Source organism: Hippocampus guttulatus, chromosome 1, assembly GCF_054856545.1.
Source record: "Hippocampus guttulatus isolate MCC_2025c chromosome 1, RoL_Hgut_1.0, whole genome shotgun sequence".
Lineage (NCBI taxonomy): Eukaryota > Metazoa > Chordata > Actinopteri > Syngnathiformes > Syngnathidae > Hippocampus > Hippocampus guttulatus.
The window spans coordinates 26,424,704-26,446,985 of NC_141261.1; the positions used below are offsets into that span (position 1 = coordinate 26,424,704).

The 22,282-nt window shown below is 41.5% G+C and overlaps 2 protein-coding genes across 2 annotated transcripts; one reads left to right on the forward strand and one right to left on the reverse strand.

Annotated features, from left to right (window-relative positions):
• Positions 1–1,110: 1,110 nt before the first annotated feature.
• Positions 1,111–16,499, forward strand: cd63 (CD63 molecule). The gene is made up of 8 exons (XM_086123087.1): positions 1,111–1,278; positions 1,889–1,983; positions 11,601–11,789; positions 11,891–11,965; positions 13,641–13,739; positions 13,904–14,047; positions 15,186–15,269; positions 16,154–16,499. Exons 2-8 carry the CDS (start codon positions 1,918–1,920, stop codon positions 16,217–16,219), a joined length of 723 nt encoding a protein of 240 aa, XP_085979213.1. The 5' UTR covers positions 1,111–1,278; positions 1,889–1,917; the 3' UTR covers positions 16,220–16,499.
• On the reverse strand, positions 16,500–21,639 carry letmd1 (LETM1 domain containing 1). The gene is made up of 9 exons (XM_086123073.1): positions 21,483–21,639; positions 21,111–21,250; positions 19,686–19,801; positions 19,448–19,530; positions 19,167–19,353; positions 18,547–18,648; positions 18,071–18,223; positions 17,891–17,987; positions 16,500–17,381 (listed from the first exon to the last, which is right to left on the reverse strand). The coding sequence occupies exons 1-9, from the start codon at positions 21,596–21,598 to the stop codon at positions 17,305–17,307; spliced, it is 1,071 nt and encodes a 356-aa protein (XP_085979199.1). The 5' UTR covers positions 21,599–21,639; the 3' UTR covers positions 16,500–17,304.
• Positions 21,640–22,282: the final 643 nt, after the last annotated feature.

Below are 22,282 nucleotides of genomic sequence, written 5' to 3' on the forward strand. Positions count from 1 at the left end.
CTGTGATGATGACTTTTAGTTGGAACACAAAAAGAGGAACGACCTCCCCGCTCTGCCAATCCCGAGGCACAGTCCCTGATGTCCACGCAATGTTGTAGGGACGTGTCAACCAAGACAGCCCCGTAACATCAGAGACTTTAGGAACTCTCTGCGGATCTCATCTGCCCCTGCAGCCTTGTCAAAAAGAAGCTTTTCACCATGGTGACGTCAACACCAGAGAGAGAGGAACCCAACTCGGCGTCCTCAGACTCTACTTCCTCAAAGGAATGTGTGTCTGTAGAATAGAAGAGGTCTTGGAAATATTTTCCACACTCTGAGTTCTAATTTCACTGCTGAGTTGAAAGTTATTTTCACAGTTTTGCATATCCACTTCAAATGTTGATCAAACTTAATTTAGGGGTCCAAAGTGACATCTAAAAACATCAATTCATCCAATTGGTTACCAGTCCCCTCCAGAACTATCAGAACAAAAAGGTCAATTTCTTTGTTTTTGCAGTACAGTATACTGAAAACCTCTGGGGTTCAGAAGATGAATGTGAGAAAAACCCGCATCAGAAATCCAGCTTTATGTCATGGTCTTTACATCTAGATGTGTAAAATAACTCAGGAGAAAGCACCTTTTGTTTGAAGACACCCACTTTTCAAGTGAGCAAAGCTATTGGAACAGACATTTTTAAATTAACTCGACTCTCAACTCACAACTTTATCTAGCGGGTTCGTGACAGCTGCAGCTGTAACAAAGCGCTTTACAGAAAACATGACATAAACCATTAATCTGAATAAAATCATCACAAACCAACATCCCTCCACCACCCCACACATCTTTCTTTCCACTTTATTGCTTGAAGTGGTAATAGACAAAAGATGAGCAACTCAAAATCTCCTTTCATCAGTGAATCGGAGACCTCATGAGCCAAGTGGATTTGGTGGCCAACCATTACTTCTGATAGTGTGGTTTATTTCAATGAATTTCCATCCTCACAATCGAGTCACAGTTTGGGAGGAGTTGACTTGCTACAATTGCGAAAAGAGCAAAGTCTCTTGAACGTTACATTGAGTGATTGTTGATTTGACAAGGAGTCCCTGAATGTGTCACGTGAGTTTAGGTCAATCTGTATTGGAGTTGGAGGCGAAGAAGGGCAGCCGTCATCGTCATCCGCTTCTTCTTCGTCACTTGGGGCGGGACTACCGAAGAGCAAGGATAAACGCAACTTTTCCTAAACTTCAGCGCTCTTCACTGCTTGTCCTCCGTCAACGGAATTCACTCAGCTCTAAAAGGTAGGCCGTAAAAATTCCCCCTTGCAAAGGATTCTCGTGAAACGTATACTGTATTCCTCCTTTTATTTTACTAAAGCGCAACGCCATAATGATCCTCCCAATTTGCTTAAAAAGCTTCCAAGCTGTTGCTAAACATGGATGACTCGCTCCGTCCACACGTCGGCTACAAATTGACTAGACAACTCTAGTACAAATTCAATAAGGCTACTAAATGGATTCATTCGATGTCATTTCGCCGCCGGACAAAGCTGGCTTTGTCGTTGTCGCTGGCGGCGGTGTTTGTTGCCAGTTAACGGAACGAAGCAGAGGCTGAATTCATCCCCAGCGGGGAGAGGTTCTGCTCGGGTCCTTTGCTTGGATGTCAGGGCTTACGAAATTCAAAGTTGAGCTATTTTTAGTGACTTTAGAACTTTTGTTAACGGGAGTACTCTTCGAAATGGATCTGTCGCTCTTCCTCTAACTTCTCCAAACGGAATTTTTCTGTTAGCACGTTTGGGGAAATGACTCAGATGTTCTTGCTTGGGAAGCAGCTGCTACTCCCACACTCTTACTGTCGTTGGGAGGGGAAGAAAAAAAAATGAAAGAAATGTATTTTATTTCGCCCTCTTAGTTGATCCAGGAAGCTGATCCGCTTCAACCATGACTCTCGAGGGGGGAATGAAATGCGTAAAGTTCTTGCTCTTCTTCTTCAACTTCATCTTCTGGGTGAGTCTACTGTTTCCAAGTAATTTACACGTCCGGAATGTAACAGGACAATTTGAGTTGTTCCGATTTCCGACCACTTGATTGGAAATCGGGTCGTAAACGTAAATGACAGATGATCGGAATCGAAGTGAAAAAGATCCGATTTTTCAAATATTCTTTTCGTTGACCAAACCAGGAAAACGTGGTTGGTTTTTTCCCCTCTGTGTTTGTCACAATAACGAACAAGACAACGGGTCACAAAGCCCCCAAAACAAACAAACAAACAAACTTTATGGCTGGGGTCTTTGGACAATTGTCAAATACAGCTGTATAATTTATGTGTACAAATATGATATTGCTGGCACGGAAACCAGCCACAATTTGGTAAATCGAAAATGTTTAAAATGGCTTGCTCTCTTTGATGATGCAATGTTAACAAACATGCTGTTTTGGGGTCTCCTGAAAAATAATGATTTTGGTGGTACAAGGATCCCGCCTGACACCAGTCTGAAACCAGCGGCTAGGCTCAGTTGTAGAGTAGGCGTGTCTCCCAAACCAGAGGTTGGGTTTTTTAAATTTTTATTTTTATTTTTTTCTATAGCTGTATAGTGTTTATCAAAAGGAAACAGGAGGGTTCATGTGAATAACACTTGATCATTGTGGTGACTGCAAGAGAGCATGAAGTAGCACAAAAATTAAGAGGAAAAAAATACAATACAATACAAATCTTTTTATATCATGACTTTTTTTTTTGAAAAACATGTAAAAACACACATAGAGAAAGCATACAGGGAACAAACAGGCATCAAAATGAATCACCGCCCTTGACTCCATGTTATTTTGGTCTTGTGACTCAGAAGAGCCTCTGTACTTTTGTATAAAATGAAATCACCATGAATGTACCGCCTGACTGACCAGCTGTTCAAAAAGTTTGACTTAAAAGAAACACAGAGTCCAGGCGCATAAATCACACAGTCGGTTTATCTGAAAATGCGTGTGTGTGTTAAGCACTTTACAGCAAGTGCTGATGATGGAATGTGAATCTTATGACCAGATTGTCAAGTGTGTAATGGCGTCATGTGACTTTTTTTTCTTTCTCTGCCAGCGACATGGAAATGCTTTTAAGGTCAGTTGTAGTATGACAGGAAAAAGGAAGCTGTCAATGGCAAAGCGGATTTTATTCTTTACACAGCTAGTTTGTTTGCCTCATGAAGTTCTGAAAAAAAAATCCTGAATTGCATAACATGTGAAATGGTACTTCCTGAGCTCAGAGGGCATTTCAGTCATAGTTTGCCTCATAAAAGAAAGTAATACTACAATTTAAGTTGTATATTTTTAAGGGGAAAAATGAGAATGTCGCTTTTTAAAAATGTTTTTTAAGAGGTTCAATAAGAACGTTTCAAAAATAAAGTTATGCATCCCCCCAGAACAAACCAGTTTGATATTCTTCTGAGAATGTCTTCTTTTTCTCAGGGATATACAGTTTGCAAATTGAGAATAAAGTGGTACTTAAAAAGTCGTAATACAAGAATAAATAGATTTTTTTTCCAGTAAAAAACATTTTCAGTATTACTAAAATAAGAAATGTCCTCTGTGTGGGGAAAAAAGTCATTATATTTTGTCGCTTATTTAGGGAGATATTTCTGACAATAAAGGCATATTTCCTAGTTAAAAAGCGGTACTGTTAAGTTTTTTTTTCCAATAAACAAAGGGTATATTTTCGGGACAATAAATCATAAGATGACAGGAATAAAATGTGGTCTGATTAAAGGTAGCATTATGATTAGATCCCTCTAGATCATTTTCTTGAGAATCCAGTCGAGGGAAAAAAAAAACAGTCGTCCCAGAACAAAATTACACACAGTTGTATGTACACTGTTATTGCTATCAAAACGAAGAGGTATTTTTTTTCAAAAAAAATCATAATAATAATTCAATATTTAGATGGAAAAAAATTACATTTTGTCTGCAAACAAGGCAAATATTCAGGAAAAAGTGTCAATATTTTCCCTTAGATCAAAACATTGACATATTCCAAGAATAAATACACATTGTGCAACAGAAAGAATTTCCCAAAATAAATGGCACAATTTGATATAAACCTTTTTTGACTGGGCTGTGTGTCAGGTGGTTTATCCCGAGCAATAATTGGAAAACGCAATGTTACAGCATGTGCTTAAAACAGGGGTGCGCAAACCTTTTGGACCGAAGATCGACTTTTCCATCAACCAACCTCCCGGGTTCGCCCCTTACCGCGCACGCAGACACACGCCATAATGAGAAACAGCCTGACACGGAGGCATGCAATGCACTTTAGCAGCCCGTTAACCATCGCAGCTCACACGTACCGTTTTAAAGTGCTTCCCTGGGCCCTCTAGATTCCTATTCTTTTCCCGTGCCCTATGTGAATTGTACAAGAAGCAAACTCTGAATGAGAATAATGACAATAAAAGTCATAGCGCAACAGCTCTGATCACAAGCTGCAATTGCAGACTGCTGAGCGCTAACAACGTCCGGTGACGTAGGTCACGCGCCACCGTAGGTTAAAGATTTACCTGCTTTATTTTATTTTTTAAATATTTTTTGTGAAAATGAGACTGACAGGATGATTAGGGTTCAGTGTACATTAACACAAAAAATATATTACTAACATGTACAAAGACACACAAATGGTTGTTTTTTTTTCTTCTCTCTCCTCTATACCCCTCGGATCTACTTGGGACCTGTCCAAGATCTACCGGTCGATCAGTATCGACGTAATGGGCACCCCTGGCTTAAAACATTTTTTTTCCCCCAGCAACATTTCCTTGAATGACATTCGTACACGCTTGTTTAAAGGGAACATGCAGTATATCCTGGAAATATCACTTGAATTTCTTGGATACAAATAGCTGCGTCTCGAGTGTGTTGGGTACACAATTGAGTGTCATTGTTTACTCTGAAATTGTTGACGCAGTCAGGGCTAGCAGTGGAAGTTGCTACTTTAATGTTGGGTGATATGTCTGCTGCTTGCGCCACATTCACTTTGTTGCCAACAAATTGAGAGGGCAATTCACAGGCTGGTGATGACGAGAGTTGGGGAACCCGAAGAGCACGACTTGACTCGAGTCAGAGTTAAGTTGCCAATTTTCGGACTTGACACGCTTGTCTAAAATTGATGGAAGACTTGACTTGGGTTTGACTTGGACTGCAGTCTAGTTGGTTTACTTGCGGGTTGGGGTGGGGGTCTAGATTTTCCAGGTACTGTGCCATTTTTGTTTTTGAAAGAAATTTTTTTTCTGTTGTATGTAAATCCCCCTATTAAACTACAAGTATGATTTGAAGGATTCTGCTTTTGGTATCGGTAGAAATGGAACGGCAATGTGCAAGTTAGCAATTAGGAAAGAGGCACGACAAATAACTTTATCTATCCCAATAATTAAGAAACAGATGAATACATTTGATTTCTATAAATCTCTGCCAGTGTTTACATTTTCCAATGGTCACTTTTACAATATTCCTAGAAAATCACAATGCCCATCACTGCTAAACTATTTTTAGAACAGGCCAGCGGGCTACTCAAGAGGTCCTGGGGGGGGGCTTTTTGGTGCCCACGGGCATCAAATTGGGGACCCCTGGACAAGGCAGTCGCAGAAATTGATGACTCACAAGCTCACATTGAGCTATTTGATTCATGGATGCCCTGCAACGACATGGTGAACCTGCGTAGTCTTTTCAGGCTGCACATACAGTACATTATATTGTATGGAAGCATTTTTATTAAACCATAAGAAGCGGTTTATCCCATCGCGGGACAAATATAGGATATCTTAATCTTAACTGTAATTATATTGTAATAATACAAAGGGAGCAAAGGAGAGAAGGTGGATAATTCTGCAGGTGTTTGCTCCCTTCACTGACTTCGACTGGTACATTTTGGAGGCAGAGACTCTCAATGCTTCGCTTTGTAGCCAAATTATGAATACAGGTGGATATTGTGAAACACATTATATACACTCCTCCCTCATTATATCATGTTTCACATTTTGCCGGATCACTGCATTCCAGATTATTTTTTTTTATATCGTCGTACTTAGATATTTTATTAATTCTGTTGGAGAAACCCATCGCAAATTATTTGCTATCTTAAGAAATTTTGAGGTGATTATTTTTCCCCCTGGACTTCTGGTGCGGACTCACCAAGCAATAAATGGGAGCCCGTCAAGAGGAAAGAGTGAATAAAAGACAATGGCAAAGTTTTGGGACAATTTCACACTCAAACATAACAATCTTACATAACTGCACGTCTGTGGTAATGTAAACGTCGTTTGCTAATTTAATATACGTAGCCTACCGGTTTGAGTTAAAACGGAGCATCATCCCACCGCATGTGGTTAGGCTCAAGGACTGCTTGTACACATTCAGTCGCTGCTTGTGCATTTTCAAACGGTAACAAAATAACATAAACACAAGTGCATTCTTATACGATCTGCAAGTGATCTCAACTGACGTAGTCACTGAACACCAGAGGGGCTAAGGTATAGCCTGTCAATAGCCAGTCAGTTCAACATTAACAATCGCAGACTTTTGAAAGTGACACACATTCAACATCACAGATACTACAGTGTAGAATGTGGACAAAATGGACAAAAATACCTGCAAGTCACATGCAGATAATACTGGTATTTTGCGTAAGGCTTTCAAATATGTATAGTATACAAATAATAAAATGAATGTATGGCGGCTACTTGGTGGATATCATTTAATGCAAGGTTGGTCTTGAACTGATATATGAGGGATTAACTTTGTCCTCTATTTGTGCAGCTTGACATACTTTTGTTGTGAAAGCTCATGTGATACGACACGGCATTTTCAAATGGCCATTATATCTGCAACGCCGTTCACATGCCTTTTAAAATGTTACATTGGATTGAAACTGGTGGAGGACGGTCGGCCGCTAATGAAAAGAAGTTGCTGAAATCTGCATCCTGCGTGACATTCATGACTCTCATGTGACTTACTCCCAAGTCCTGCCTCCACAAAGGAAATCTTGTAATTCTTGATCATTGTCATAGTTCTGCAAAAGCATGTTCAGGACATATTAGGACACCTGGGAACTGTTTTAAATTGTGTTTTTAAAACAAGTCTTAAATACTTAATGATGTGGATATTTTGTTGCGACAACCTTTTACATAATCGGTCATGTCAGAGACTGAAATGATTAATATAAATGTTGCAACTGAGTAAACGCCTCATCCTTATTTTATTCACGCTACAATTGTTCTGTGGGCTTGATGTCCTGTTTGCCATGTTTGCCTGGTCTGTTGGCTCCTTTGTTTTCCTACAGCAGCCATTAGCTACCTATTTGACTCGAGGTCAAATATTTACACTGCTAGCGAGTACTCAACAAAAAGGAACAGCACACCGAGACAAGGCCGCTGAAATACGACTGGTAAAATGACTTGCAGTGTCATTTGTTTTCTTAATGTCCTTACTGTATATTTCATTACAGCCATTAACGGCTGTCTGGGTTTCCCAGATTTTATTGGTCGCCATAGTCTTGAATGGCCAAAAGTTGACCACTTTTCCTGACAGTTAAAGGCTATGACTTTCCATCAAGGCTTGAAAGGAAGCTGAAGGATATCCCAACTGACTCACTAAGCCATTTGAAGAGTGCTTGAGGCCGTTTAACACGCGTTTGGCCAGTATGAGTGTTCAAGTTGGTGACACTTGTTTTCCTTTGGGATGTTTGGAAGACTTCGGCCTGCCATGAATGCTTACGTCACGTGGGTGTGTCATAAAATTACTGTAATGAGATTGTTCCTCGCAAATTATAAACAAATACAATGACTCAATCAAATTAGAGGTGTAAAAATGAATCGCTCAAGCAACCACTGACTGATTATACTAAGACACATTTCTCCAAAAATATTTGCAAATCAGAGATGCAAGTAAACTTTTCTAGATTAATTTTTGACACTCTTTTTTTTTTCTTTTCTCGAGTACATCAGGTTCTCATGATATAATAAATATGTACCGGTAATATAATGAGGGATGCACTTAAACCAACTTGGCATGGTTTTCAGATGAGCACCAAAGGTTGTTCTTGTCTCCCCCCCCCCCCCCCCCCCCATTTTGGGGAAAAGTAATAATCTTCATTTTTAACCTGTTACAGAAACATTGTTTTATTTGTCACCATAGTGTGATTAGCCTTTAAATGACATGTAGTTGAAAATGAAGCATTCACAGAAGTGTAGTATTGCAAACTAGTAATTCTTCATTTGCATGAATCGGTAGTAGCTCTCTGTCTCAAAAAGGTTGGTGAGAACATCACTCCCTGCCGTGTGTTATTGCTTCATCGTTTATTTGATTTTGTTTGGTCATTACACAATAATAAACAATTGGTTACCAAGCAATAATGGAAAATTTTATTTATTTATTTAGCATTAGACTTTTGTTTTCAATTATCTGGTTGATAAATAGCATGTATGATTGCAGAAAGATTTGATTGCTTCAACTCTACAAAAAAATGCACCATTATAAAAGTCCACTGTACGCTTGGTCATATTCTTGTCATTGATGCGGTTGTTCTACTTGCTAATTATGAAGGCTAAATGCGATTTTACCCAATAGAAAACCAACCCTACTACAAATGGTATTTAGTAACAGGATGAGAGAGAAATTGCATGACCAGGAAGCTTTGGAGACACTGCTGGGAGCAACGCTTTTCATGGAGAAATGTCATTTGATTTTCACATTTCTGCATGAAAACAGGCTCTTGTAAATGTTATGTCGGCATTGTCACGTTTGTAGGGTTTATGATTTCCAGTTGGTGCATCTTGGTCGTGATCGTTTATCACCGCCACTCTGGCACAGGAAGCAGACGACTGGTAGTAGGTTAGTAGTTGAAGTTTCTTGAGACTTGGCTTCTGTTTTCAAGATGACTGTGACATTTGTCAGCGGACACAAACTTTTACATTTCAGAAAAGCTGAACGTGGCAATTGCTCAAGTCAGGTGGTTTTTGTGGGATCTTTTTTTTTTCCACGCATTTACATAATTCCACATGTAATGTGTCCTCCTTATTTTATTTTAATTTGCATTGTGCTTTTTTTAAAATAAAATGTGTAAATAGAAATTAATTAGTCATGTGGTATTTAATGGAATTATTATTTAAAAATAAAAGGAGAGGGAAAACAATCATTTTACAGAACTGCTTGGCCCACAAGAACTGAGCGGACCGGTATAACAGACATGAATAAGGTAAATATTGTGTAATGTTAGTTTTTCCCAAGGGTGAACACATTATGGTGAAAGGAAAAAAAAACAGAAGTGAGATAAAACGAGTGTGAATTAATTTTTGGGGGGAGCTCCATTTGGCTGTTTGACTTGAAGAGTGTTCAATTTATTGCTTGTGGTAACACTTTATCGTTACCACTTCAAATATCCCAAAGTGAAACGGCGTCCTGATTGGTTTTTCATGATACAAGCTGTCATTTAACCAATTTACTTGCTTTTGACTGGAAAACGTGAGATGTGAGCCCTATATCGTGGCAGTGAACTCATTTCAACTCACTTGACCATAAGCAGCAGTTTGGCAAACAGTAAAAAAAACGAGGCCTCAAGCTGTTTTTGGCCACTCCCAGTTCAAGTTTACTCTAAAACTAAGCGGCAAACCATTGAGAATGACATGTTGTACACCTGTGTATATCTAAAACAACGTTTCCTTTAGGGTGGCCCACGAGCTTAATCCTAACATGATGAAACATTCCATTGAAATGCTATTGCTTACGATCGATAGTCATGGTTTTACAATCTTGAAAGTACCGGACATTCAAACACAAATGGGGGAAATAACACATGAAGGCATTGTAAATAATGTGGTGGTCCTCTCCTGCATATTCGCTGCAAATCAGCCTCTGTTAAACGTTTTGGGAAAGTGTTAAACACAGAATGTAGGTGTTGCATTGAAAGCACTCTGTATTAAAATAGGTCGTGTCACCGAGGATGTAACGCTGATGCATTTTTAATGCCGTAGCATGACTCGGATTGCTGTCTTATTTGAAATTGACACCACATCCTTACATCGTCATTGAAATTGACTGGTTAGTGTCCAGACAATTTTCTTCAGCATCATTTTTCCTATCACTTGCAAAATGAAATGAAAGTAAGGTAGGCAAAACTTTCACAGGTTGGGGAAAAAAATTGAGAAACAACCAGTACACTACAATTTGCAAATAGCTAACAATAAGCCCTCATGTGCACATAAGCCTGCGAACGGCAGTCGCCACTGCTAGGGGGCTCATATGGCTAACTGATCCACGACCTTACGTACTATTGGAAATAACTTTGTGTCATTAGTTCAGTGCTGAGGAAAAGATCATTAAGGGTCGGTAATAAGGATTTATCAGTCAACTAAGCTCCTTGAGCTGGTCTGCTGCGGCCACAACAGAAACAGGAGACAACGTTTTATTATATATTACATAAATTTGTAACGGTAATATTAATATTAATAATAGTAATAATAATACATTTTATTTGGGGGCGCCTTTCTAAGAACTCAAGGACACCTTACAACAAGCAGTTCAAAAACAGTAGACATTAAATATGTTGGAATGAAAGTATACCTTTTTTGCTGCTACTAGTACTGTAAACCTATATTCTATGTGAGAGACTCATTGGATCCTTTTTGGGGGGGCCAAAAAAAATGCTGTATTATTCACGGAAAAATGCAAATACATTCGGGTTAGTGTTGAGTTGTCTTTTGAATCGTTTGCTTTTTTTACAGTCGGTGAAAGCGGTTTGCGGCGCAAAATAAGGGGGCCACAGATCTTAAAAGACTTGGGTTTGTGACTGTGCTTCTCATTGTTTGACTTCACCCTTCCATGCACCCCGCAACCAGAGAACATGATAAGCCATCTACGGTCGTCACCACTGTCCCTGAAAGGGTGAAGCATTGCACAGATGCTTGCACTTGCCATCTCAACTTGACTTGCCGGGTCAAGCTCTCCCACTTGATTCGACGGTTTACCGTCACAATGTTTGCGAAAGATTAAATGTGACGCATAAATGAATGACTGTGAACGTGTACGCCTGCAGGAACGGCAACCGCAGAGTATTGCAACTTCCTTCCATCTGTCTGATGTCCTTTTGCTGACTCATCAGGCCCGACCGACTAATGTATGATAAGCAAAGTGTTCTTCTGTGTAACTCGGCCACTGAGAAATTCTATCAAAATGGCAAATGTACGGAGCGCACCTTTTGCTCAAAATTAAAAACCAGACGCCCTTTGTTGAAACGCCTTTCAATAATTAAGATTCCTTGCAACGTAAGGCTTTTTAGAATGTCTTTGTTGGACATTTCCCGCCTCAAATACATTTCTATCACACTATCTCTGTCCATTGTGTAGTTTTAAACTCTGCCTGTACCTTACTGCTTCAGGAGGTGTGGTTCATTTGCTTGCTTACCGGTTCACTCGGGAGCGAGAGCTACTTTGTGACCACAAATTAAATTGGTATTCTGCGCGCATGTTGTTATATTTGCAGTATGTTGTGGCCAGGTCATGCCAAGGGCTCCGTATGGATGGAAGGGAGGAGTGGGGTGGGCTTGGATCAGAGTAAACCTGCATTTTTGTCCTGAAAACCTGCGCTGCCCTTTGCAGTTATGCGGCCTGGCCTTGATTGTGGTGGGAGTCCTGGTTCAGGTGTCCTTGCATCAAACCGTCATGATCAATGACGCGTCGGCGTCAGGAGCGCCCATCGTCATCATTGCCGTCGGGGTGGTCATTTTCTTCATCTCCTTCTTCGGCTGCTGCGGCGCCTGGAAAGAGAACTACTGCATGGTCACTATGGTAACTATTTGCCCGATATTTTACATTTCGCCAAACGACAAAAACGCTCTAGTGGTGTTTCACTGTTTTTTTTGCATGTGTTTTTATTTCTCTCTCCATAGTTTTCCATCCTTCTCTCATTGATCATCCTCGTTCAGATTGCGGCGGCGATCGCCGGTTACATCTACAGAAACAAAGTGAGCCACCAAAACATTGCTTTTGCTCAATCTCTGCATCCGATGGGTTCTTTCTGCGTTCCAGAATGTAAAGTTTTCTTCTTTTCTATTGGTCTATTTTGTACACCACTCTCATGAGTCTATCCCAGGGAACTTCGTATGAAAGTCGAGGTACACTCTGGACTGATTGCCAGCCAATCGCAGACTCTAAATCATCGGTTTTCTACCGTTGTGAGCCGACCACCCGCATTTTCCCATTGTCGCCGAGTTTTGCAGAAGTTCGGAACAATAAATAACATCTGCTGTTGAAAAATAGGCTTTGAAAGCATTTGCAATAACATTTTTTCAACATAACTAGACGTTAACATGTTCAAAGTTCCTTTCAGAGTACCGGTACTTGATTGAGAAACATTCGATCATGCACATGACAAGTGCATGTGCAAAAATGAACAGCTTGCCCTTGATCTAGGACTGGGCGATAAGACTGAAAAATATATCAAGATATAGCTATTTCATATTAGTCGACATTGATATCTATTGATGTTTTTTTAACTCTCGATGCAACCCCAAAGCAGTTTTGTTGCTTATTACATGAACCTTCATTCAATGTTGAGACAGTATGAGTGTAGTGATGTAATACACTCTTGCAATGCAGGCATGACCATTTGACCGACCGTCTTAGGTCGACTTTGTCTTTTTAGCGTACTCATGTTTGCCATAAATAGTCCATACATATTTTCTTTGCATGATTTGGATTTGTCGCACACGGCTAACATTGGTGCTCGCACGTCAAAGACAGGGAACTCCTTTACCTGCACACCACGTCTCCATCCGGAGATGTTTAACCAGGTCGGCGTGCACAATATCATCCGCTCGGGTATGCCGCGCACACACTTCGTCGTAGGTTTAGCGGCGGCTTCTTCGTTGGTTTAACTGCTTCTTCGTTTTTGGCTTACAACACGCACAATACCGCGGTCGAGGTTTGCGCGCTGATTTTTTTTCGGTGGAACATTTTATCGATTCTATTTTCGATTGATTGCTGTCACGTGTCTATCGCGACACAAACCTACCCTGATCTATTCCTTTCAGGAAAATGCAACGTCAATTGGTTGTCTTCTTTTTTTAGGAAATGAAATTCGAAGACGAAAGCAACTCTTAAGTCTGCTCTCAAAAATTGATCTTATTTTATTTTTTTATGTGAGAAGTTCTTGAAATGCCTCTAGAAATTGCATTTACAACCCAAGTGTTAATTTTTATGTCGGTCTGTTCAAATGTTTTTTGTTTTTTTTCCAAATTGAAAGCAACTTGGAACACATAATGCCTGAATCTTTAACGAACCTATGCCAGCGCAAAACTAAATTACAGTAAATATTTGTATGGAAAACGCTTCTGCACCATCGGAAACTGAGGACAGCTTGGAATGTATTATTATTATTATTATTATTATTAATTTATTTTTCACCACCTGTCCAGGACCCACCAGTTGTGAAGTACTGCTTTACATGGGTACCGTACTTCAAGTTGCTTGTTTTTCAGTGCCTTGGCTGCCGCCCATTCCACGTTTCTCACTCGACGTCAGCTGGGATAGGCATACGATAAAAATTTAGGCTTGCCAATGGAAAGAATGAATGATACAGGGATTTGATTGCATAACACAGCTTGGCCTTTTTAAACGTCCGTTTTGTCTCCCGCCAAGGTGTCTGACGTGGTCCAGGACAGTCTGGCAGACATGATCACCAGGTACAGCAACAGCTCGGCTGAATTCAAAGCCAGCGTGGACGCTCTCCAGGAGGACGTGAGTGGCATTATTGACTTAAAACTCAGACTACACCCTGGCGCAGTGGCGCCGCATCCTGGGGCGTCGCCACTGCTTCCATGCCATGCCGCGTTGTTTGCCTTCGCATCCCGTGTTGTCCTAAATCGACGTCGGTCACCGACGGGTCTCCTTTGTGTTTCCAGTTGAAATGCTGTGGCATGAACGGCTCCTCCGACTGGCGAAACTTCCGGCCCGACGGGATCTCGGTGCCCGACTCGTGCTGTGTTAACGTGTCTGCCAATTGCGGCATCGGGGCCATGACCGACTCTGCCAAAGTGCACCAAGAGGTAAAAAAGTCCAATTAAGTATGACAATTTAAGTATGACTTTTAAGATGCTGGGTACTATGCCTTTGAAAAAAAACCCCAATCTCCTGTCATTAAAAGGCCTTTTTTAATCTTTTTGGGGTTTTTTTTTCTCCCCAACAACTTTTGCTTCCTACCTCTATATATCAATGTTTGTATGACGATGCCAACATTAAAGCAGACAATATATTCCAGCAAGTTCAGCCTCAAACATATCTGCATAACTGAGATGAGGATACAGTATAGACATTTTGCAAAATACTGTATTGTTTTGTGCTGATCCATGATGATGCTTTTTTTTTTTTGTAAAATGCCTTGCCTCTACAGGTTTGGAAAGTGTGTATTCGTCCACCAAAAACCACATGAATTGAAAATCATACTGTAGCTTGAGTCACGTTTTCTTCATTAATGATAAAAGCCTAAAAAACAAATTCATGGCATTTAAGTAGCGCATGAAACACTTGAAAGTCTTCGGCTGTGTGCTCACGGTTGGTGGCTTGCTCCGGTGTGCCCAATTTTGTCCTTGTGTGGCTTTTTTTCCAGGTACCCTCGCTTCCTCACATTTAAAAAAACATTGAATAGTACTTGGTCCAATAAATAAGAATAAAGGTCAGGAAAGACTACCGAGTAGACAGCTGGTAAGTAAAGTAGGTTTGACTCGGCAACCGGCCGAACGTCTGACAACTCACCAGTTGACATTGTTGCAGGGCGCGCATGTGTTTCATGTTCTCGTCTTTGTTGACATTTTACATTTGACTTTCCGTTGACTACACTGCAGGCTGTGCCGGCAGCAGCGTGTTGCACACCTTATAGTGGAGGTAGCCGGAGAAAAGTCACACAAGTGCGCAGACCTGTGCGACCCACTTGGCCAACAAACTACAAATGTGGGCCTCTTAAGTTGAACACTTAGCCTTATTGTACCTTCTGCCATCAAGCGTAAGAACAGCGAATTGTTTTGGCTGTCACTAGAAGTCGCTGGTATAGAGGAACTCGCATGCAAGTTGTAAATATATTTTCTGACGATTTTCCATTTGAAACGTCTTGCCAATGAAGCCATTTGTGGACAAGCAAATGCAGAAAAATAGAATAGCGCCTAACTTTCCTCCCTGTTGTCCCTCAAGGGTTGTCGCACTGCGCTTGAGGAGTTACTGAAGAAAAATATCCTGTGGGTGATCATCGCCGCTCTTGTTCTGGCGTTTATCGAGGTACGCATCCACTGTGTGTGAACAATGTCCCAAGAGCCATTTGCGGTCCACGTCATATATCAAAATGAACAATTGACACAGCCCTGATTACTACAAACTACTCCCAAAAAATGCGTAAATCTGTAATACAGCTCTGGAGACCACTGCAAACTGATCGGTTTCTATGGTTTTTCTATTGGAATCTGCTCCCCCCCCCCCCTTTTTTTCTCAAAATTACTGACAAACTCCAAAATACAAATATTCTCATTCAGAGAAATTATTGGCAGAAAATGACAAATGCTCAGTTTTCCCACACACCATAAATAACTTTATTTCTAGAGCACTTTAACAACCACATCTGTAGCAAAGTACTCTACATAAGACTGAACATAAACCACAATAAATGAAATGGTAATAATTAAAATACCATCCAGAAATAAATGAATATTCTTTTCCACTTCAAATATAACACGACAGCATTTGGCACCGATGAGGTCTGGCGTTTGATTCCCTCTGGCTGCACAGCTGAACGTGTTGTGTGAAGTTGTTCGTAAATGTGAAAGGGAACGTGATTAAGGTCTCCAGTGACTAGTACGACAGCACCCAATGCTGAAATTGGAATCTATTCCCTAGGGCAAAGAAGTTAGAATTGCTCACGGTATCTTTACGAACACTCATGGATTAGGTTAAGCATGTTATTAAATGTAAAGATGATGTATGCTCTGCAGCCCTTGCGTCTTTTCATTTTTCTGTTCGTGACCCTTAGAAGAAAAACTATGTGGACACCCGCGAGATATAGAAAGTGACCAACAATTTCTCACACGGGCCCATCACACCATCCAGATGCAAACATTGATTCTTAACTCGACTTGACTTTGCATTCTCTCCTCGTTCCCCCCTTATAGGTCATGGGCGTCGTGTTTGCCTGCGTGTTGATGCGAGGCATACGGAGCGGCTATGAAGTCATGTGAGTCGCTCGCCGCCAGCGTTCACGCGGAAGACCACTCACTTGGCGGGCGCCTCACTTTCTTTTTGTAGTGCCCAGAACAATCTTTCAGTGATCACAAGTGGTTGTGGTTTGATACACTCGTAGGCGTGCAACATCCATTTCTTCCTTTGACACGACACTGTCCACTTCTTGATAGTTGAGGATCTTGAATATCTTTGCTGTTGCATTAGAATTTGTGATGTTTTGTTTTTAAGGCTTGTTGGTTCCCAGTTTGTTTTTATTAAAGAACCTTTCTATCCAAATTGGTTTCACAATTGTATTTTTTGGGGCACGTTCATCTCAATATGGCACAGCAACACATCACTGAACAAGAGCAAATGTCCAACAAAAAACCCCCAAAACAATTGCATACAACCCATTTGAAATATAATCAGGCAGCCATTGCAAAAGGCACAAGTCATTAAATTATATTGAGATTCTATTTTTAACATTAAGTAAACTTCTGTAAAGTGCCAATACTCATCAGTCGGCTTCACTGCAGGCCAAACAGCAGTTCTGTTTTTACCACAACCATGCAAGTATTTTGTTAAGCCCGGTCTGCTTTTGAGCAACAGGTTTTTTTTTCCAAATTACATTTTGATGTCTTCCCCTTGCATTCAGTAGAAATGTTAAATAAAACGACAAAAATAAGAGGAGTGCACTCACCAAGGTAAAACGGGACGAAAATGCAGCATATTTGCACATACTGATATATGCAAATGGAATGTGTCTGAACAATGTTATCCACCTTAAACGGATGACATTTCCCCTTAATTTTGATGAAGCAAAAGCAGTGATGCGTTTCCAGCGATGAGGCGAGTTTCAGCATGTGAAATGTGTAAACTGCACTCCGCACAGCCAGCGTAAACACCTATCACACACCGACAGATTCTTAATACTATGTGGAAGCATTTATGCGAACTCTGCAATTGTAGACTATTTTTCATATCTAAATCTGAAACTCTCTCAAAGAAACCCATATTTTGAAATATTTTCCTCATCAGAAAAAAACTGATGCTCTCAAGTGGTGTGCACCGAAGCAGTAGGGAGGGACTGCAGGGGTTCCCGTTAGGGGTGGCGAATACCATTCGGGTCACTGGCAGAGAGGAACACGAGGCAGTGCAAGAGGAGTGACAGGTCAGAGTCTGGGGAGCAAAAAGACAACAAAAACAAACTGTTGAAATGGCTTACGAATGGTCAGCCATTTGGGAAATGGTTAAGACACGTTCATGGTTGAAAAGTCACCTGAGTTTTTTTTCTCCCCTATCTTTTGGCACCATCGTGTGTCATTTCAGAAAAGTACAACAGCACTGTCTAAATATGGTCCAGTGAAGCATGTTGAGGCGATACTACAGGATCTTAACGATGTGACAAGCCTTGTATGTTGGAGAGGAGTTAAATTTAGCTTGAGTTGTGAAAGAAAGTGTGTACAGACTCATTAAATGCGTTGTTTAAAAAAAAATCAAATCTGTCAACTATTTTGAAAGGTAATGTAAGAGGAGATGAAAGTACGGTAGTTGTCTGATCACACCAAGATGACACAAAAGATACCAAAGCAATATTTTGTTTAGACTTGGCTTTGTCCTGTGCACAAAAAAAAAAAAAAAAAAAAAAGATTAAAAGAAAAATTATCCTGGTTGTTAACGTTAAGTACCTTTGAGGGAGGAGGAGATCTGAAGCCACTGGTACAACCATACTCGGCAATGGTTGATGGCGAGACGATCCGAGTTGAGCCCCCTCACGTAGCAGGCCTGACAGCGAAAGAAAGGCCGACTGTGAGTAGCTGCCCTTCGAACACGGCACACGTCGCCTGGCCCGATGTCAAGGGTTGCACCTGTCTGACTTCCGAGTCGCTGAGCTGGTGTGGGCCCAGCTTGCTGAGGGCTCGGTCCAGCTGGAGCAGCTCCAAGGCGTGACTGGTCAGCCGCCGGCCGATCAGGAAGCCGGGGAGGCGAGGCGTCAAGAAGAGCAGGGGGCTTATGTTTCTCTTGAAAGTTTTTTTTTAAAAGTCACAGGCAATCATGTTATTGCACTAAAGGAGCCCTCCATCGTACTGCATTTTTGTACATTCGTTTGTGATGCCGATATTAAAAGGCAGATTAGGTCACTTAAGTACCCACGAAGGCCCATGTCCCAAATGCACTGCCAGCCACTGACAAAAAGTGTACAAAATTGAAAGCAATGTACTCTCAATGAAATTGTTGTCAAACTTTGTGCCTGAAATGTCTTTTTTTAAGGCAATATTATCTTTTTTTTAAAGCAATATCATTACAATATTTATGAGCAAGAAACAACTAAACCTTTACTGACCATTTGACCCACACTCAGCTTGCTCATGCCCAGCGGAATCCCCGAAAATAGGCTTCGCACTGCAAGGACATCCGACACTTTGGGGTTTGCTCCATTTTGCACCTGAAATTTAATTTAAAAAAAAAAGACTTAATGTTGTCTGTCAGGCGCGTCACCATTGAGGGCCTACATCAGCCAATGTGTGTGTGTGTGTGCCTGGGAGTGGCATGAAACTGCCAAACTGCTGTTTGTTGTGAAGTTAGCCGTTGCAACGAAGCGTTGCAACGCTTGATTCTCAAATTCTCATAGGTCAAAACAAAAAACATTTTCAATTGGCCAAGTGACGGCTGATATCTGGGGAAAAAAAAAACGCAAGTTGGGCCACTTATATGTCAAGACATTACTGAACTTTGTCTCAAGTCTCATCTTTTCAAATGTAATCCCAGACGCTTGGCACATGACCTGGCCGCTTTCGCTCACCTCTCAAGCTCCTTCAAGTTATGGGGTGTTGTGTGCAGAATTTTAAGGCAAAAAGAAAGAAAACAGAATGTGGCTGTGAAGAAAATGTGTGTGTGTGTGTGGGGGGGGGGGGGGGGGGGCGTCGGAGTTCTGCATCTCCTCTCCCAATCCAGTGCAAGTACCTGAGAGCACAGGCTGTCGAGGCGACTCCGCAGCTGAGAATCTTTCACCTGGCCGCCGGCATGCTGCAGGCCAAGCAGGACCAGCCGGTGCTGTCGCGCCCGAATTGAATGGTACAACTGGCGAAACTCCACCTGCTGCCTCGGAGTCCAGAAATGTGGGATCAGCACCTGGCGGGGGAAAAAGTACCTGGTTTTGGGGTGGGGTGGAGGGGTGACGGGGATACAATTGTTCAATCCGACAAATATTTGAAGGGCCTTCTGTCACTGGGAGCGGGACTCACATCAAGAAGAAAACCAGGTAGTTGGCAAAGGGAGGGATGGAAATCAACACCAGTGGGATGCCTTTCAGCATGTCTCGGCGAAACTGAGCCACACACACGCGCACACACAATAGCACAGACATCATAATGCTGCAATGTCTTCAGTTTGAATGGTGGTCATGATGGTGGCACTTAAGAGATTTTTTTTGTTTTTGTTTAGGTGGTACTTAAAAAGTTTGAGAAGCTTTAACCGACTCACCTGTCTGAGTTTCTCCATTTCCCTGTAGGACAAATCTTGGAACTTGACTCCATCGCTAAGCATCTTTGTTTTGATTCTGCTGATGTCTTTGGCATCTCGGAAAAGAAGCTTGAAACCTACATGGGGCGGGGACATTGAATTGGGGTAAAATAACCCAATTGTCATATCATCGACTTGATGTGCACCCATTTTGACTACGGCAGTAGCCTATCCCAGCTGACTTGTAGGTGAGATGGGGTACACCCTTAACTGGTTGCTAACCAATCACAGGGCACATAGAGACAAACAAACAACCACATTCACACCTACAGACAATTTAGAGTCTTGAATTTACCTTTAAAAAAAAAATGGGGGCGGTGGGTGTGAGGAATTTGCAATCCAGCAAAGATGCAGACATGGACAGCAGGAATTCTCACATCTCCAAAACCATTATTTTATTTCATTATTTTTTAAGGATTTTTTAAATGACCTTTTTTGGTGAGATATTAAAACCTTTCACTGTTAAAGTTCTCAATCTATTTTTTTCAACACTTTAGATTGAATAATATTTTTTAAAATAACAGTTAATGACCCATGTGGGGGGGCGGCCCGGTAGTCCAGTGGTTAGCACGTCGGCTTCACAGTGCAGAGGTACCGGGTTCGATTCCAGCTCCGGCCTCCCTGTGTGGAGTTTGCATGTTCTCCCCGGGCCTGCGTGGGTTTTCTCCGGGTGCTCCGGTTTCCTCCCACATTCCAAAAACATGCATGTCAGGCTGATTGGACGCTCTGAATTGTCCCTAGGTGTGAGTGTGGGCGTGGATGGTTGTTCGTCTCTGTGTGCCCTGCGATTGGCTGGCATTCAGGGTGTCCCCCGCCTACTGCCCGGAGATGGCTGGGATAGGCTCCAGCACCCCCCGCGACCCTAGTGAGGATCAAGCGGTTCGGGAAATGGATGGATGGATGACCCATGTGGGCACTGAGCAATACTATCAATTTGAGGTTTTAGAGTTCTGCCCAAGAGCAGGATTAGGATTCAAGGATTATGTTTCTGATCAAATAAAAATGGAGAAAATTACAATGTGCAATGTTTACAAAGCAAAGCTTAGTAATTAACCAATTAACTACTCAGTCAAATGTCATCACAAGAAAAACCACAAGCATAGCTAAGCTACGTCATCGTCACACAGTCAGAGCTGCTCAAACATGAACTAAATTACATGCTGGATAAGCATTTAATCGAGAAGACGGGTGTGGATCCATATAACAAAATAATTTATATGTGTTACCTAAGTACAGATAGTGGGTGAAAAGTGGATACTGTGGTTTGAGCAAGAATGAGGATGACTCCCTGATTGTTTGCATTTTGCACCTGAGGTAAGTCTTGAGACCTAAATAAATGACTTACACATATAGGTAAGTGACTTTCTCCCACCATTTTAACCTCACCTTCCACAAAGGTATGGTAGAGCAGATAAAAGCGTGGAAATCGCCTTTTGAGGAAGCCTTCGTATTTGCTGTTGACCCACTGCAGCCTGGACGTCACATAGCGACCAATCCCTCGTCGGGCTTCGGAAGACGAGTAATGTCTACACATTGCAATTCAAGAGGGGGAACAAGAAGTCATTCGTAGTGCAACAATCTTGAAAATAAGGCATGCGCAATACTAAAGAAAAATACATTCAAATATAATTAAGCGTTAAGTGATGAATTGCTGCAAGCTGTCAAACTCGGCAGGTCGGAAGTGTCAACAGACTATGAAACAAAAAAACTGGTCAGGCGAGGACAACATCCATCAACGTTCAATATTTTGGAACAAACCTGGACTGGTGACACACACACTGTCCGTACAGTCCATTGGCAATTTGGTTTGTTCTGACACTCCACAGTCGAATCAAAGACAAATTGGTGGTGAGCCTCGAACAGGACAGCGCCATGTCTGAACGACACAACTTCCGCGTCGTTACCGTAATGGCGGAAATGCACGGAAACAACACCCACAAAAGATTTGTGCTTCACGTGAATTATCCAGCCTGTATTGCTGAATTACTCTAATATTGAACGTGTTTTTTTAATTATTATGATTAAATGCTTTTATCAAACAATCAAACACATTATACGGTATATCCTGTAAATCGACGCGATTGCATTTATGAGCTAAACAGGTATACAAGTCACAAACTCGACAGTGTCGCTCTACATCAGTGGTTCTTAACCTTGTTAGAGGTACCGAACCCAACCAGTTCATATGCACGTTCACCGAATCCTTCATTCATGAAAAATAATATGATTTTTCTTACAAATTCAAGATATAAAAAACGCATTTATTAAAACCTGAAATACATTTTCAAGACATAAGTGTAAGTTTTTTAAAATTGTGCACAGAATGAACCAGCCACTGATGGCCAAGCGAGCGTGTCATAACTAATTGACATGTTGAGTCGCGTGTGTCTTAACCTCCATGGCAGAGGCTCCGTCGAACCCCTGAGACCGATTCACCGAACGCCTAGGGTTCGATCGAACCACCAGGTTAAGAACCACTGCTCTAAATTGTCGGAATAGACCGGCCGTACAAGGGTGTGCTACAAGCCGTACTGCGCATGTGTGAACTGGCTGGGCAT